The following is a 19,407-nucleotide window of genomic DNA, read 5'->3' on the forward strand; positions in this document are numbered from 1 at the left end:
GTGAGCCAGGTGTGTCAGAAAAAGGATGCATCAAAAATGTGACTTTGGACACCCCTGCCATATTCTATGAATTTCAAGCACTTGTTGGAATGTTAGGAATCTTTAAAATCTGTGCTTTTGTCTATAAGCTAGGGCTGTGACAACATGCTTTTGTCCTCATTCGGTTCCAATTTTTTTGGGTGCTGACTTGATTAAAATTGCGATTCTCACAATTCTTCAATATTGCTGATTTTTGTAGACCAAAAACAACAAAAAAATTTAGAAAATCTTTTTTTTTTTGCTCGTCATTTTTCTTAATTTCAATGAGAAAAAAACAACACAGTAGCCAGACCATCATTCTGCTGCTATAATGCCCAAGAAGACAAAAGATCAATAAAAATGACCAAAAATTTAAAATGGATTATTTTTATTTATTTGAATTTTTTTTTTTTAAAAACAAACAAAAACAAACTATTTTAAATTGTGAAGCAAAAAAAATCACGATATTTGATTTTTTGATTAGATTTTCACACATATACAACTTTATTAGCACAAAGGAAAATCTAGATTAATGCATGTTCTCTGAACCGTCATTAAAATCAGCTGATGTTTAAAACCTGGACCTCAAAGGGGTTTTGAAGTATTTTGTTAAGTGATGAGGTTCAAGCCATTTTTTAAAATGTTACTATGTAGTTTTCTTTATAAATGAGAACATGCAGACTCAACTTCTAACTTTGCACCAACGTGAGGCGGTAGACACACAGCTGAGTGTGAATCTTTGAGCACATCACAACTCAATCTGATTACAATGCAGATTGCCGCAATGCAATTATAAAGCAATTATTGATACATCTTTTTTTTTTTTTTTTTTTTAAATACGATAAATTCCAAGTGGAAATGTGTAACATGGTTTCTCAAATTTGTGGTGACAAACACAAAAGAAAAAAAAAAGCTCATCCATTGATTAATGGAAAACTTCTCTTTACTCCATGTATTGGGAAAATATAGCACTGTATTGAATCCTAGCAGTTTTGGATTGACTGTTTTTCTATCAGAATTTTTCTAGGCTCTTGTAAGTCTGACTTTGAGCCAATTCTTTCACGCAGAACTTCCTTTTCTCCTACAGGCTCATATGTCCTACAGCCTGCATTGAACCCATAATGCCCATTGCATTTTATTCCATTTCCTGTATTTGGGTCACGTGAAGCAAACCGAACCCAACGTTTATAGGTGGACCAGAGTTTGCTTCTTTGATCTACATCAGAGTTCGTTTTGCATTTACACCATCCCAGACAAATCGGACTTTCTAAGCAACCAAGGTTTTGCATGGAAGCTGAGTTGTTGCCACCAGCAGACCGTCCAAGCGCTGCAGTTTCAAGTTCCACTATTATGTTCCTCAATGTTGTTTCATTAAATAACAGTTTAAATATAAACTTTTAAATATATGAACATTATTTACCAATTTTTCCCCACTGCTGTATCCAGCCTGTAAACAAATCAGCAATGTGTCGTCACAGTCGGTTTGACAGTATTTTTCCCCATAAATCATTTCACTGAGCGACATGCTGCTCATCAGTGTCATCAGGAGGAAGTTTCAGAAACTTATGGTGGAACTTGGAATATAATAAAAGCTGTCTAACACCCCAGGAGAAAATGTTAACCATTGTAAAGGAGAAAATATTCACTCCAAATTCAAAATCATAATATATTGTTGCCATGAGAAACATGAAAAGAATTTAGTTTATTATATTCATTCTTACAGAACAAATGACAGTCGTAATGTACATACTTTCATATAAACATATTTACAAATACTCACAATGTTTTGCATGTGTCACACAGTATTACACACACACAAGTACAGAACACATGCACATGGTTGCGTGGTCTTATGAACTGTGTGTACACTGTCAAGGCTGGCTGGGGTAATCCCGGCCTCCACTAAAGTAGCCGTGTGAGAGGACAGATTGTCAGTTGATCATGGCCAGCCGAGAGCCTTATCCCTTATTGGATCGGCCATGGAGGAGGCTTAGGAATTATCTGAGGCCTCACTTAATGTGGAGACGGATCACCACCAGAGAGCTACAGAGCCTGAAAACACGCTGGGCCTGAGGGGAGAGCAATACACTGTGTGTATAAGAGTAACAGAGAGGTGTGTGTGCGTGCTTGTGCTTGTGTGTATCAACATGTAGTTGCGATAGAAGTATGTCCGAGTGTGTGCACAGTAACATCACAGCCCACTTAACCCCATCTCGACATTGCTCTGTCTCACTTCCTCTTCTTTAAAATTAGTCTATTTCTCTGCCATCCATTCCTCTCTCCATCACTTCCCTCCATTCTGACACCTTTCATTCCCAAAACTCTTCTCCTACCTGTTATTTTTCCTTGTCTTTTTGTTTCTGTTTCTTACCTTTTTCATATATATTGCTTTCTAACCTGATTCTTTCTTTTATGCCTTTTTTTTTTTTTTTTTTTTTTTTTTTTTTGCATTTCTTTGTTTCTTTGTTTTTTTTCCCTCTCTACTCTCTTCTGGTTCCTTCTAAAATTTCTTCCAACTACTTTCACTCTTTTTTAAAACATGTCCTCATCTTCTTTTCTTGCTTCTTCATCTCTCTCCACAACAACAATCTTCCAGATATCTCATCATCTTTATGCAGTTACTGCTTTATACAGGAGTTTTCTTCTTCTCTCTCCTTGTAGAGACCTAACAGGTAAATGAAAAAGAAGAGTTGTAGGGGCATAAATGAGGTGTTTCTGTCTTCAGGAGCTTGTCTGTAGATTGACTTGAAGAATGATGCAACTTTTTAAACATTTAAAGTGTCTGAAAAGTAACAGGTAACTATGCTATCTTTTAAATTAAAGTGTTAGAGCTGCTTTTAATTAAGTCAGAGTAACAGCCTCATGTCAAGTACATTTAGCTGAGCTTGGCTTAGCTAGTGAGATAGTTTAATAGTAACAGTTTGGATCCTCCTCAGGCACTTGAAATAGACCTTTAGTTAATTCCATCATTGCTTTTGGTGGTTTGACCTTTCGACACGTCAGTATTCCTCACAATGTAAAAAGAGAACTTGTTTGGTGAAGGATGCGCGGGTTTTCTGGGTATGTTTGTTAGTTTGCTGCCACCACAGCCCAAACCTGGATAAGCAACAGGAAGAAACTGAGAGAGATAAATCCATCCTGTGCATGTGATTACTGACAGCTCCTGAAGCCAGATTAGGGCTGTGTTAAGTCTTGGAGTGCGCAGGGGTCAGCTCCAGGTCACCGGGATGTACAAGGATAATATGGAAGGATAATGTTAAGGACAGTGGAATTTAACTGTACACTCAGGGGTGGTTGCAGCCAAAAGTTCTGTTCCACCTCTGATACCTTTACGTCATGGTTTATATAACACATGGGGGAGGCTGGGGCGGGGTTGGCATGTCTTTCATTCTAGTTTCCAACATGCTACAAGGAAAACTCACAGTTTATATTCATGTGAGAAACGTAGGATGAAGACATATCTCCTTAGCATAGCTTTTAACTCATTTTAGTTTCATTTATTTACTTTTATTCATTCATTCATTCATTATCCTAACCGCTTAGTCCGGTGAAGGGTGGCGGGGAAGTTGGAGCCTATCCCAGCAGTCTTTGGGCGAAAGGCGGGGTACACCCTGGACAGGTCGCCAGTCCATCGCAGGGCCTTATTTACTTTTAAATGAATTGTTTTAGTATGTATTTTATTCATTTACTTACTTATGTATCTCCTGCTCTTTTTAATTTTTCTTTAGCCTGTTTTAACCAAGTGTATAAACTATTTTATTTTTATACATTTAGGTTTTTAGTTGTTGCTACAGTTTTTTATTGATTTGATCTTTGTTTTTATTTATTTATTTTTTCATTCGTAATTTTTTCACTCCAATGTTTTTTATGGGGGTCCGGCATCAGGAGCTATGCCTCTTCTGACTGTGTGGTCATTGTCCTTGTGCTAGGTTGTCAGGGACCTGCACTGCAGCCCTTTTTGTTGTGATGTGGACCTGGGGTGCCCTAATCTAAATGGTTTCCTAGGTGACAACCTCTTATTTACATGGTTCATCATTGTCATATTTGTTTATATTATTTTTTAATTAGGAATAGTTTGTGTTATGGTAAAGTCAAGGGGTTGGGCTATGTCTATTTAGTTTGTGTGTGTGTGTGTGTGTGTGTGTGTGTGAGAGAGAGAGAGAGAGAATATGATTTGTTTCTTGTGTTTGTGTATTTTAATGTGTTTTGTGATGAACACAAATGTAAAATTGTTTGGGTTTTAAAAATGCAAAAGCTGTTGTGTCATCATATAAAACACTTTCTGCTGCTGTTAAAAATGTATGAAAAGTGCTTTATAAATAAAGTTTCTTTTTAGTGTAAATCCTTAGTTTTATGGGAAATTGTGATTTTTTTTTTTTGGAGAAACAGCAAAAAAAAAACAAAAACAAAACAAAAGCAAAAGAGATAAACACCCACATGTGAAAGAAACATCTTAACCCATCACTGAATGACACATCTATTTTTAAAGGGCATTTAGATGAGATAAACTTCAGTTATAAACATGTCAAAGGTTTAAATGTCCCCTAAATGAGCAGCAGCAATTTAGACGCGAGACAACAATGTTTGTGGCTCGTAATCCCACAGCTTCACATATGGTTTTCAGGATAATACTGTCAAAAAGGTTTAGTTCCTGGGACCTAAGCAGATACCCAAATGCACACACTCACAACTACATTGTTGCATTTCCTCATCTAGTAATTGAAGGTGAGAAATAATTTCATTATCCTCAGTAAGAGTAATCTGCTCTCGGCTCCTGATCCCTTCATTTCCTACAGTGCACCTCGACCTGGGAGGCTTGTGCACGCACACACAAATACACGCACACACAGGCAGGCGCCACATACAAAGTTCTTATCACCCTGGGCTATTAATGTTATTGGAGTTGGGATTAACCATCAGATTCACATATGCTTTACTGAGCTTTATTACTTAAAGCTGTCTTTCTCTCTCTGTCACACATGTTTACTCACTCTTGCACACACTTTGGCACTTAGATTTGAGTAAAGAAAAGTTAATCCAGTCCTAGGAAAGAAATGCTCCCTTAGTGGAAGCCATGAAAACATGAGAAGCTCTTTACATGATTGCGGCTGAAATAAAGTGAATGTAGGGATGCATTGTTGTCCGTTGCTCGTTTTCTTTAAATGACAATAACAGATGGTCTTTCTGGGTCTTTTTGCAACATATATAGATGCAGAAATACCTCTTCGGGATGTGTAAACACCCAAGGGAACAGCTGTTTTAAGGCTTTGCCCTGTCTGTCATCAGGATGAGATGTTACCTGTGCTTACAGACATCATCAGAAAACAACAGCAGCATTAAAGTCTTATTTCTTTTTTCTTCTGCTTGTGTTGTTGAGTGATGGATCACTCACAGTTTAATGTTACATTACCACCCTCTACTGTTCATCTGCTCAAGATGTTTTGGGTGACCCCCTTATGTCAAGCATCATCTGTTGGCATAAAGTGTGAGCTGAATGGTCATTTCAATAGCAAAAGTGTGTCTTCTGATGGCGTAATGGTTTATCTTATCACCCAATCAAGATGAGTGTAAACACCAATGCCCTTGCAAAAATCAAACCACACTCAGCCTCACTGTAACCTCCTTGAAGCTTTTCTCTAATAACGTAGCTTCGATATAATGCTGCAGTACATGTTCACTATGTTAAACACAGTCACAAAAAAACCCCCAGTTTCTTTCTACATTTTGTTTTATTTTTACAGAAAACTACAGTTCTGGTAATTCAGTCTACAGAAGCTTTGTCAGTTTGTGGTGATGTTTGCTGGTGAAATAGTTTCTTAAAGAACAGTTGGGACAGATTTTCCTGTTAAAATGGAAATTTTTCAGCTTTCTGAACTGCATATTAAGTTATAAAGGCTGCCAAGATCATTTCAGATGTTTGATATTTAAAACTGAATATCTGGATCATTTCACTCCTGGAACAGCTAAGCGGTTAAGTTTCCAGGCATTGATGAAAATTGCGCTTTAATTTCTTTTTGCTCTTTCTTTGAATATCTACATTGTATTTCTTCACTTTCACTAAGATGTTCTGGACTGCGATGAAATCGTGGAATATTATCCTTCTGAAAGAGTTGTTCTCATACAGTGTCCGTTAAAATTAGTCACATAACATGATTCTCCTTGTCCATGTGTAGAAATGATGCTTTGTGTGACTAACCTGTGGAGACGCCTTGGCTCCCTGCTGTGATGGATTAATCTCCTGGACAGGGATGAAATGTTTAAAATGCAGCCATGATTCGATGCTCCAGATCTGCTTCTTTTGCAGAGTTTTCACCACAACCAACAGATCTGACCTCGGTTATTGGTGAAGAATGTAAAACGTGATAAAAACATTCCTATTTGATGTGATTTCAATAATATCCTGGGCTCATGTGAAGTGTGTGTGTGTGTGTGTCATACAGCTTTATTTCAGGATTAGTTTGGACTTCAAACTTCATTCTGAGTCTGGTTTTGCAGCTCAGAGACAAAGGCAGGGTCAAGTGACCAGAAGGTGTTAAGAGAAGACAAACACATTGATGGATTTGAACTTTATGGTGTTTGTTTAAAGCAGAATGGAAAAAAAAAAACAGAATAGCAGCTGCCTTCACCTTCAAACCTAGAAAATGTCACATCACAGAAAACATTCATAAACATTAGGAAAAAACGCAACTAGAGATATGAGCCAGCAAGTGTTACTCTGACATGTGTACCATCTGATGATTCCAACTTTTCCATGCTGTGTGAGAAGCTCCTTGATGAAGAGGAACAGATGAAATTTAAAATGTCAGTGGTAAAGCCTTGCATGTGTTGACATTCTCCAGAAACATAGTTTAAGTACTTTGGACGACATTGTATTTGTATTTATGTGTGTGTGTGTGTGTGTGTGTGTGTGTGTGTGTGTGTGTGTGTGTGTGTGTGTGTGTGTGTGTGTGTGTGTGTGTGTGTGTGTGTGTGTGCATGTGCTGTCAAGCCAAGCTGTAGAAAGCATGTTTTTTTTTTTTTTTTAATGGGGAAAAGGAATATTTGGACATTTTATCAATAGGCATTATTAAATCCTGCTTGCTTGAGCTAATCTTGGCGAACCGGAGCGAGGGGAAAGAGAGTTAGAGACGGAGTGAATAAGACAGATAGACACAGAGAAGGAGAGCGAGAAAGCAGTGATGTCTGCCTCATGAGGTGATGAGAGACCGCCTGTAAGCCGCTTATTATATCGACTACCACCTTTTCTCTCTCATCCTTTCACCCTCCCCACTTTTCTCTCGTTACCTTGCTCATTTTCTGTCTCCCTTGCTTGCTTTCTCTAACTCGTTCTATAGCCCCCCCCACCCCCAACCCCCCAACAAAAAACTCTTGCATATAAACACACACAGATGAACACCAACGCACACAGACACACACAGGCAGTGCCAAGGCGAACCTCCTTGTTCAAAGCCAGAAGCAAAAAGCTGAAGTTTTATTTAAATGACTGTTTACTTCTTCCACTGCCAAGATGTGTGTATTTGTCTCTGGTCGTACATGTGTGTGCAAAGAAAGAGGGGAAATAGTTCGGAGCATGCAAGTGTGTGTGTTTCAGTGTGTGTTACATGCACGACAGAAGGAGAAGGGCTGACAGTAGGTGATAAGCCAGACAGGCCTGCACGCTGTGATTATCACCCACCGGACCCCCTGTCTCTCATACACACTCTGTTTCTCACACACTTGCATACACAATAGCCAATGAGAGAGAGAGTGTTGTAGGGATTTAGGATAGACAGACGGACAGACAAACCGACAGAAGCTTTGGATCACAGGCAAGGTGGAAACCACAAGAGAAGCAAATGAACACGGAGTGAAAAATACAAAGCTTCCCATTATGTTTGGCTGAACACTCATTGTGTTTATTTTGGGTTTTATATCAATACTAATGTCTTCTGATGTTTAGACACAAAGATCAAAGCACGTCGTCTCAGCAGACATGTCGCCGACATCGGTGAAGCATTTCATGACTGACTTTGTTTTGGTCTCTTTGGTTTAGGTGTGTGGCCATCGGAGGAGGTGATGGCACATTACTGTCTGCAGAAACGTCACATGTTCAAGTGAGTTATTCCCTTCTCTTCATCTGTTCACTCCGCTGTGAAAACACTCGTATCATAAAATACAGAAACTAGCAGCTAAGATCAGTTGCAAAAATTCGGCATTAAGAATGCATGTGTTTTTACTTATTTATTTTTGTTTTACACTGTTTTTCATAGTTAGGCAGGTCGGGAAATGCCATTGCATGAAGACCAGGTGCTTTTGTTTCCGTAAGCCTTTATCTTCTCAGTCTTCTGCTTCATTTCAGGAGGATTTCGTTATTCCTACATAAACAGAGGGACCTAAACTAATTCACATCCTAAATAAAGTTAAAGAGGAAATGAAAATAAATTAGTTGCAGCAGTTTTAGTAAACTATAAAAATGTTCCCAAATGTTCCAGCTGGAAAGCCCTTTAACTTGAATCGGCGTGGGACCTGCATGATGCATCGTGCTGTGTTGTTCTGTGCTGCTCTTTTCCCTGGCTCTTGTCTGCTGAGCATCGGCCTGCCCTGTGGCACGGGGCTGAAAAGCACCCAGGCACTTTTGATTTCCACTCAAGGTGGAACGTCACCCTTTGATTTCCTGTTTTAACATTCAAGAGGAAGGAGGCAAGGAAGAGAGGCTTATTGATCAGAGCAGCGTGGTGAAGGTCAGCGTGAGAGGGAGGGAGGCAGGGAGGGTTGAAAGAGGACAGGGGTGGAGATGGAGGGGTTGGGGAGATGAAAGGAGGAAGAGGATGGAGAGAAGGGTTGAATGAGCATGTGTGCTACAGGGCTGTGTGTGTATATGTGTGTGTGTCTAGCTCAGATTTCCTGCTGATTGAGCTTGTGCTTCTCAATGTTCAGTATTCAGCTTTCAAGTTGATGGTTGAATTGATATTTTTTACCCCGCTGTGTTTACTGTTTGTGTATGTGCTTGTATTTGCAGGGTAGTATGCGTGTGGGAATGTGTGTCGACTGTACAGTATGTGTGTGTCAGAACAAAACTGATAGTTTTGGCTCAGCAAAGTGAATCTGACCTCTACATCCCTATCTCTTCCTCTGTCTCTCAGGGGCGCAGTGTGTGAATTAGGAGGAGGTATGACTTGTCTTGGCGGGCTCATGGTAAGTGAGACACACACACACACACACACACACACACACACACACAGATGTCTGCAAAAAGTGGCTGGACTTCTCTGATGAAACTAAACCTCACTGATCAATGCGCACGCAGCATGGCCTCCCAGTGTCCATACCTATTCACACTATCATTCACCTCATGTGTCAGGGTGTGTGTTTGTTTTTACCATCATGAGTTTGTGAATGTGGGGTCTTTGCTTTAATAGTAAAAACACTTAAAGGGAAAAAAACAACAAAACAAAAAAATAAAACTTTATTATAACACAACAGTCACATGTTTGTAGATGTGTGGAAGTATCTCATGTTTGTTGTCTAAGTATACACACAGTCACATCACACCAAAGCAGCAACACATCATGGACAAATATGTCATTATACAACCAGCCAAATGCAAATATTTCAAATAATAATCAATTTAATGAAAGTGGTTCTGAAAACTCGGGAAAAATAAGTCGTGTTCATCATGACTGGGGGGTGTTTATTGACAGATCAGCTCAAATGAAGTGACTGCATTTTAAAAGACGTAATCTGCTAAGATGTGGACTCACAAATGTGCACTAAAGATGTTGAATATTTTGGTCACCTTCCACTTGGGACCAAAACTGTTAAATTGTGCAGTTACTTACATTCACATGATTGTTCTGTCCTCGCTGCCAAGGATTCAGCAGGCTTTCATCGGCGAGCGTTTCACCGCGACACTTGTAGCAGTGTTTCCATTAGGGGTGGGAAACTGAATAGAAAAAAATGAATATTGTGATTTTTTTGCTTCACAATTTTTTCATCAATTTTTTTTTTTTTTTTTTTTTTTTTTTTTTTGTTAAATTGTCTTGTTTTGTTAATTTTTTTCTAAAAATAAATAAAAATAATCCATTATATATATATATATATATATATATATATATATATATATATATATATATATATATATATTTTTATTTTTATTTTTTTGTTTTTATTGATCTTTCTACTTGTGTTCTTGGGCATCATAGCAGCAGAATGATGGTCTGGCACACCGTTGTGTTAAAATGAAGAAAAATAACAATCAAAAAAAGTTTTGTACATTTTTTCGTTTTTGTTTTTAGTCTACAAAAATCAGCAATTTTGACAAATTGTTATAATTGCAATTTAAATCAAAAGTGCACCCAAAAAAATCAGAATCGAATAGAATTGGGACAAAAGCATTTTGTCACAGCCCTAGTATCCATGTACCTGGTAATAAGTTTGCAGATGTACCATGTGAATGACGATGTGCATTCTGTTGGTGACCCTGATCTGTTTATCACTGCGGCTTGACACAACATGAATCCACCGAGCACCTTCTGAGTCCAATCATTCCTGAAACTGGTTTATTGTAGGCAGTGATGAAAATCTCCATACTTGCGGGCTCTTCTGCAGTACAAGATGCTAAACAGGCCTCTTCACTCCGCTGAGCTCAGATGGGATTTCCTGAGCTAAACTTTGCTGAAAGTGACTTCCTAGCTGCTGTGGTGTTGCAGCAAATGTCTCGTTTTATTGCTTCATTCTCTAAGTTAATAGCAAGAGGATGTTTCTGTGATGATGGTAGAACTGTTAACTCTCTTTCCTGAACAGAAAATCACTGAAAACTTGTCTGACTTCCTGATCACACAGTTAAAGAAGGAAAATTTCTACCTGGAGATGCTCCAGGAGGTACGTGAGAAAGCAAACAGGGATAAGATGTTTTGACATGATAGACTTGACTTGACAGTTTATATTATGAGGTGACTTAGTTCGGGTGGTCAGGATTACTAACATGTGGAAATGTACATTTATATATGTTTAAAATACATGTAAATATACATCTCTGTATTCTAACATAACTTCTGGAAAAGCTATTCTGATCATAATGTGAAATAGTGGATTTTTTCACTCTCAGAAACCTTAAATTAAATGTTTGGTCAGTTCATTGATCCACTGGAATATTTAAGTATGTACAGTTTTTCAAACATGGACATGAAATGAAATGAAAATAATTAAAGAAAATAGATAATTAAATAGGTAATTAAACAAAATAGAAATGTAATTTATTGAACAGAATATATATGTTTCTAAAGGTAATTTATATAAGAAATATTAGATTGCTTAATTTATAGAAACATTTAAAATAAAAAATTGAAATATTTTGTACATTTCATGAAACATATAATTTTATATTTTATAGGTAAAAAAAATGCAATAAAGATTAAATAAAATAGGTAATAAAATGTGTAAATAAATTATATAAATGTGTGACTTAAGGAAAATATTAAAAGTGTATTTTCTCTAGAGATTTTAGGTTGTTCGTAATATTTTCTAAAAGGATAGTTAAATGTTAACATCTTGATTATTTACTTGGACTTCTTTGAAATAAAACAAAGAGAAACATGGAGTTTTTATTATTTATAAGTTATTATGCTGTTATTATTACTGGTCTGGCCTACTGGAGCTGAGATTGCAATATGGCCCAGGAACTAAAATTTATATTTGCACCCCTAGATTAATAGATAGTTGGCTGAGAAATTATTCCACAACAGGTACAATGTTGATAAAAAGGTTGAGAACCACTTGTCTGAACACATTCAGTATTTCCATACAGATGTTTGACTTTGATGAGCATGAACTTAAAAACCCTGTTTCCATCAAGGGGTTCTGCTTCAGATGGGCCGGTTTTATCTAGTATGGTTCAGCCTGATCATGGTACAACCTGATCTCTGCTGCATTTCCACAGCCAGCTTTAATCCTACCTGGAAGGGGAGTAAAAGCACAACCTCTTAGACCTTATTACATCTTTATTACATTGTAACCAAAAAAAAAGTGTAACCCAAAAGCAAAGGCTTTAAACCAGGGATCCTCCACTGTCCTGCAGACTTTTGTTGTTTCCTTGCTTCAAAACACTAGACTCAAAGCAATGCCCATAAAATAAAGCAACAATACTTAAAGTCACTATAATTATTTTGTGTTTGAGCATGTTTAAGTGTCAGAGTTAGATGTGGAATTGTTCATTGTAGGCTGTGTTGTGTTAAACTTCAGCACAGTTGGAGCAGTGCGTATTGATTCATACTAAGAGAGAAGAAGCTTCTGCTGCAGCTCAAACTCCTTTTTTTTTTACCCCTCTTATGTATTTGGCCCAGATGCTGAAAAGTAAAATGACTCATCAACATGGTTGACTAGTCAACATGGTGTAGAGAAGTTTGCAAAGTTTCTCTGAAGAACGGATCAGAAGCCAGTGTAGACCGACTCGCCGCTGCAGTGCATGTCAGCTGCTGGAGTTGTGTTCAGATGTCCCGTTTATGCTACCATGTTCAACCTAGTAACACCAGGTTGCACTTTTAAACATGGCACTGGCGTGTTTAGTTACCGTCCCAGTAGTGGAAGGTATTACGTGTCTTAAGGAGCCTGAAGAAGTTGTCTTAGAAGCTGCCCACCATTGGCATGTTTCATTCACACAAGCACACACTCAGATACACTGCACTCTGTCAGCTCTAAGGTTTATTAGCCAGAGTCTTAAGGGCCCCTCCACATAGCAGGCGTCAGTGTCCCATCGATCTGTTAGATGCCATTCTGTGTATGTGTGTGTGTGACAGCTGGGTTTTATCTCCTGGCAGTCAATACACCATGTTTTGACAATGGTGGCCTGAGATGGAATCCTTCCTTCCCACCTCTCCTTCTCCTCCGTCCTTCGTCCGTTACTGACACCTCTTTCTCCACATTTTCATCAAATAATGTGCAACTTGATGCATAACTCATTGTCACCCTTTCGTTCCACTGTTCGCCACGTCGTCATCATTTTAATTGTGAGTTCTGTCCAGATGGCCAACACAGTTTTAGATGAACTACATCTTTACTGTAGTTATTATTACTGCGTCTTAGGGCTCAAATTAATATCACCGTTTATTGAACAGGTGACCTCGATTACAGTTATTAGCAATTATTTCTATATCATTTTATTTTTAGTCCTCAGAGCTAAGCAAATGTTTTTGTTGCAAATATTTTCATAATAGAAGAGCAATTATTGATAAGTGAAAGGAAACATAAAACAGGTGAATTATTATGAAATTTGGGTGACACACACACACACACACACACGCAGTCTGGTGTCAATAACTGAGTTATATTATGCGCTTGACTTTGTTATGAAACTACTTTTCCAACTTGCACTCTCTGACTGGACTGAAAATCCCAGTATGGAGACGTATTGCATGTAGAATGTATCGTGATCTGGACAGACTGAATATTTTATCTTGCTGGGGACAGGAAGCTGCTCATAAATCACCAAGTGAAAATCTTTCATCTGGATACTCTGGGTCAGCCTGGAGGTCTCACCCCTTATTTGAGCAGATGGTGGGACATGCAGTACACCACTTGGTGACGCCGTCACATACCCCCCTCAGGGTCTGGACACACGTGCATAGACTGTGAGGACAACATATCCTGTTGTCTTTCCATTTAAATCTATTTTTTTCCTGTTTATATGCTGAATTAACCTTTTATGATCATTTATACCTAACGACACAGAAACTACTTGCAAATAAATTCACCTGTAAAAATATTCACACACACACACACACACACCTCGCTTAACAGAATCTGACAGCCTGACACTTACTTGCTGATATGAAGAAGTACCTAAAGAAAAGAGAACATTAAAAGATGAGGTTAAAATAAACCGCACACTCCTCTATCTACATCTCCCTCACATACATGGCAGTCAGAAGCTCTCCCTCTTTTCTCTCAGCTGCCTCCTGCTCTTTCCCTCCGTCTTTCGCAGTCTGCTCTGCAAAGTTATATGAAGGGCATCAGGCAGGCCTGGCGAGCCGAGTGCAGAGTGACAGCGGCGAACGGAGTGATGGCTCGGCCTGATAAACACCCAGCGTCAAATGAAAAGGCTCTGCGCTTGCCATCATCCCCTGTCACAATGCAATTACCGAACAGAGTGATAGCAAGATAGCAGCCCCCACCGCTAGCCACAATGATAAAAGTATTGACTGATTTGATTGAATGATTAGAATAATGCAGACATAAAAATGGGGTGAAGATAGAGAAGAAAATGGCAGGAGAAGAGGGAGCAGTGGAGAGAGAGAGAGGCTGGGCTGCCAAAAGTGAAGCTTTGTAGATATGGTTATGTCATTATTGTGTGTGTGCATTCAGATGTTTGCTTCATCTAAGAGTGCTTTTGGTTTTGTTCTTTTGTTCTGTGTTGTTTCATTTTTCTGTCTCTTTCCTGTCTCTCTTGCTCTCAGGTTGCTATTTCTGCTGACGTGAAGGAAGTTCTGCTATCAGATGGGAATGAGAAGTCCATTCAGAGTATCCTTTCATCGTCCCCTCTTTCTCTTTCTATCTCTCTCCATCTTTTCCTCGTTCCCCTGGCTCACGTTTATTAATCTGCAGTCACATAGATTTGTTTCTGCAAACACTTTCTTTTCTTTTTGGGTTTCATTTTGACAGATTACTGTTTGAATTTGCGTTTGCGTAGATAAAAATCTTCCGTGAATCCATCCATGTGATGTAATGAATTCATATGGCAGATTATTCGATATGTCATTTTCTGATGTTTTAATTCAAATGTGCAGCTTCCCATGGGAAGTCTTTTTTCATCTTATGTGGAAAAAAATCCTGTTTAATTATGTAGTTTCATGTTTGCAGTTTGGTGAGCTGAGTCTGGATCAAAACTTTGCCTTTTATGGATGATGTGGTCTCATTGGTTCTATTGATCAGTGACCTTCAGTTTGCACTGGAGCCATTTGCAGCCAAGTGTGAAGCAGCTTGGATGGGAATTAACACTTCTAAGTCTAAGGCCATGTTGTTGGGTGGAAAAGGGGGGATTGCCTGCTTGAGGTCGTGAATGATTTGTTGCATCAACTGGAAGATTTTCAAATGTTTTGTGGTTTTGTACACAGTAAAGAGAAAGAGGATCGTGCAGCCTCTGCACCAGTGCAGTTCCTGTAACCGCTCTGATACGGTGAGCAGTGAAAGACGAGCCAAGAGGTGAAACTGTTGATTGAACTGATTGTTGTACTCCCTCTACCATCAAACTGTGGTCAAAGGATAAGATCATGGAGACAAATGGTGGTCTGGACCGGAGCAGGGGTGTCCAGCTCCGGTTCTCAAGGGCCACAATACTGCAGGTTTTCCATGTCTCCCTGTTCTAACCCACCTGACTCAAACCAATCAATCATTGTGCAGAACTTCATTGACTGTTGGATCTCTTTTATTGAAGCCAGGTGTGTTGGAAACCTGCAGGACAGCGGCACTCGCGGACCGACCTGTATTAGAGGGACAGTGGGTTGGGCCCTCAGCCATGTGAAGACTGCTGCTGCTTCTCATTTATAGGAGCCAGTATAGAGCTAAGCTGACTTGAGCATCTGAGTGCTTCATATGAATGATGTCAGACTGGACAGATTTACTGGTTATAGTTTTTTTTTTTTTTATCATGACCCCATCATTAAAAGTCGAAAAAGGAAAAGCCTATAAATAAATTTGGCTCTTTAAATGCTCAGCTTTATGAAAGCTAGTTCATTGCTTGTCGCAGAATTGTTTTTTCAGTAAATAGAGCATTTCGTTTGCTGGTCTGACTGGTCTTTAAAACGATATGTTTCTTTAAATTCCAATTGTTATAGGGATACATGAAAATGTTAAACAGCATTCTCTTAATGTTCAGGTGTGGAATGAAGTAAGATTTGCTCTTAACACATTTGAAATCATCTACTTTCAGTTTTGGAATTGAAGATTTATTTTTTTTATACATTACTTGTTTAAATAGATTTACTTTCTCTTTCATGGTTACCACTCTCCCTTACTGCAGCCTCCTTCTTTACTTTGTTTAGGCTTCACTCCTCATTCAGCTGCACTTTAAGGCAGGCTGTATGCCATTTATGACACCATGCATGCTAAAGAAAGCATGCAGCAAATGGATGTATAATACGTCATGGGAAGTATTAGGTCATTACTATCAAGACAAATAACAGAAATGATTTGTTTCATTCATGCTCTGCTGAACTGGCCAGTAAGTTTTCATTTATACCCACCAAAAACAATTTTAACTTAGAATTTTGGGAGCTAAAATATGTACTTCAAAGCTCTGCTTCAGAGAAACTTATGTGCTTGCAAGAAGTCCTGCCAAATTGCCCATGCAAACTCCTCTAAAATGATAATAAAATAAAACATTTTAAAATATTTGACATATTTGACATTGTCAAGTAATTGTCAATTAAACATCAGAAACAAATGCTGCAGTTGACAGTGTTATCAATACAAGCAGCATGATTATGTAATCTGTTCTCACAGTGGCCCTTCAGTGATGGAAAAGACTTTGTGTTGTACCCTCGGTGATTCAATCCGAAAGTCACAGACTGCACTGAAGTGTGGAAGAAAAGCCGTCCACCTCTTTTCTTTTGAGGCAAAAGCAGTTGATGGGGTACCAGCGGTGACAAGCACCCACTAGCACTCAACGTGGCATCTACCAATCGTAGCTGCCCACAATGCCAAGTTAAGAGCATAGTAATTGCAATCCTGTCACTTATTTTTTTTTGGAGTTTGTCTAACATAGAAGCCAGGGTAAGGGCTGGATGTGTTCTCTAGAAGCAGGAACAATCAAGGTTGGTTTGAAATGCATTGTGTGTGCTTAATGTTAAGGCCTATAATTAAGTTTTTAGGACAAGTCTTTAGGTGAGATTCTCAGCAGCTTATGCTCCTTAAGTGGGTTATTGATCAACCCTTCCAGTTTGCGAACACATTGCGGTTTTTCTTTTCTTCTTTTAAACACTTTATACTTCTCCATGTCTGATCATCTTTGTCTGCTTTTGTTTTCTTTCTTTTCTTCCGTCATTTATCAAAATTCTTCTTTTTTTTCTCCACTCCTCTTAGATCTTGCTTTAATCACAAGATGGATTCTCAGACAAGAAAAAGGCATTTGTTTTATGTTTTTTCTTTCTTTTTTTGACAAAAGAATGAAATAAAAATACACATTTCTTCCCCACTGACTGACACGGCACTTCCAAATTTAGCTCAGCTTACAATATCTCTGTCTCAGCTGGCGACAATGTTCCTTTACTGATCACAATAAGAGCAAACAATAACATTATGGGGCCTGTAAAACACACACTTGGGCACACAAACAATATACCATTGACCGACTGCTTTGTTTCCCAGAACAAACACATAGAGAGAATTGTAAGTGAAATCATAGTAAGAATGGATCGAATACACACAAGAAAAGAGAGGGCTGAATAAGACGCATAATTTGCTCTGGGCTCAGCCAAATTGGCCCATTCACACACTGTAGGCACTGTGTGCTGTTTCCTCCTGTTGAGGAAGCAGTTGGTCTGAGGCTTGCGCTGATGGCCTCTGTTTATCTCACATGACCTTATTTTGCAGCTAGTGTTAGAAAAGAAAAAGATGGTAACTTCTGATAAGTTAAATACAGATTTATTCAGTGAAATATATGAGAAGATTTGCAAGAAAGAAGTTGTGAACAGATGACATTTAGATATACCCAGAGAATAGCCCCTACTCCCCCTTCTCAGAAGTTGTTGACCTCATTTATTGTGCAGAATCGCACACAAAACACACACCGTGGAGAGGAAAGACTGTTGCTGTGACCTTGAATACTCATGTTGAAAATCAATAGAAATGTTCCATTAAGAATGATTGATGAATGCCATTGGCTGCTACTTGGCTGCCTCAAGTGATGGGAGCAAACGTTATTCCGCTTTAATGTTCAAATCGGTCTGTCTTTTGCCTGTTTTATTTCTCTGTGTGTTTCCCACTGGGTGTGTGAGTGTGAATGTACTAACCTCTCCCCAGTGGTGCACCAATGATGAGATTACAAAAAGCCACACTGCTCTTCGTCCTGTCATCCTTATGTATAACACTTGTACAGAGATCTTAGCTCGTGTGTGTGTGTGTGTGTGTGTGTGTGTTCTTGTGCATTTGGACATTCAGAACTTGCATGTTATTTGATATTTTGTGACAGTAGGCCTGTTGGATTTTTGGAAGGCTCTTCACTTATCACTTTATCTTCTAATTTCTTGCATATTTCTGCTTGCTGTGTTTCTCTGTTGCCCTCGGTCTGTCTATTGGATTTGTCTCAGCTCTTTGCAGGCTTTAAAGACAAGGAAAGCCTAATTGAATTGCTTTGCAACTCCACAAGCCACTGTATTAATAGACAACTTGACATCAACCACCCTGCCTTTGTGTGATTTCATCTGTGGGTGTGGGTGTATGTATGTATGTGTGTGTGTGTGTGTGTGTGCACATATGTAAGAGGGGCAGTGTGGGTTTTTGTATCTGTGGTTAAAAGCCTTCCCATTGATCCAGCAAGAGGCTGCTGTGATCCGGCTCTCTGTCCCTGGAGATCATCTCTGCTCGGTCATTCTCCATGTGGGTGTCTACCATGTGTTTTCTTCTTATTTTGTATAGGTTTTATGACTATGGATACCCGCAACTACAATAAACTTGTGATGGTGATTAGTAGGGTTGACTAATTAATAGGGTTGACTAGGGTTAACTGTTTGAAGCTCCCAAACATTCCTTGTTTGTGTCACCATCAAAGAGTGTGTAAAACATGATCCATGCTAATTTACTTTTGTCTATAAAGGATTTTTTAAAAAGACTTATTCTATTCAGAATTTTTCTGAACTGTATTGTAAATAGTTAAAGGTCCCATATTGTTGATTTTTTGTAACAGTTTCATATGGATGTCAGAGGTCCAACATTATTTTTGACCCCAACTTAATTCTTGGTCCTTGATTTCAGCCATTCCAAAAATCACTTTCATAATCTCTACTGAGAACAGGCTGTTTCTGTGTCTGAAGCTTTAAACTTTCATAAGCATAGCTCTCCACGCCCTTCTCAAGGAGAGGATGTAGCTTTCGCTGCTGCCCATTTGGTCCTTTTAGAGGGACAGTCAGGCTCAGCTAGCCGTTGGGCGAGTCAATGGCAGTATTCACCACTAGGGGGAGGGGTTATTTCCCTTCATGAGGTCACAAAGGAGAAGATTTTAGACTCACCCATTTGCACATTCGCTAAAAAGTAGATCAGAGATTTTTTGGGAGTCTGGGACACATAGCCTATGACTATTACAAAACTGTTAAAAATTGTAACCATCCTTCCATCCATCCAACTAGTTAGTTAGTTAGTTAAGGCTGGTAGAGACCTTATTGCTTCATCTTGTACATTTTTAGTTGAGCTCTCCATCTATGA

At 38.8% G+C, this 19,407-nt stretch overlaps 1 protein-coding gene across 1 annotated transcript in view; it reads left to right on the top strand.

The window, feature by feature from the left end:
• Positions 1–19,407, top strand: part of camkmt (calmodulin-lysine N-methyltransferase) — a 130,214-nt gene that overhangs the window by 81,016 nt on the left and 29,791 nt on the right. The window contains exons 4-6 of the mRNA XM_079249256.1: positions 8,051–8,111; positions 9,141–9,192; positions 14,448–14,511. Coding sequence (XP_079105382.1) covers positions 8,051–8,111; positions 9,141–9,192; positions 14,448–14,511 — 177 coding nt within the window. The remainder of the gene's footprint in view (positions 1–8,050; positions 8,112–9,140; positions 9,193–14,447; positions 14,512–19,407) is intronic.

This window comes from Telmatherina bonti (genome assembly GCF_933228915.1).
Source record: "Telmatherina bonti genome assembly, chromosome: 11".
Classification (NCBI taxonomy): domain Eukaryota; kingdom Metazoa; phylum Chordata; class Actinopteri; order Atheriniformes; family Telmatherinidae; genus Telmatherina; species Telmatherina bonti.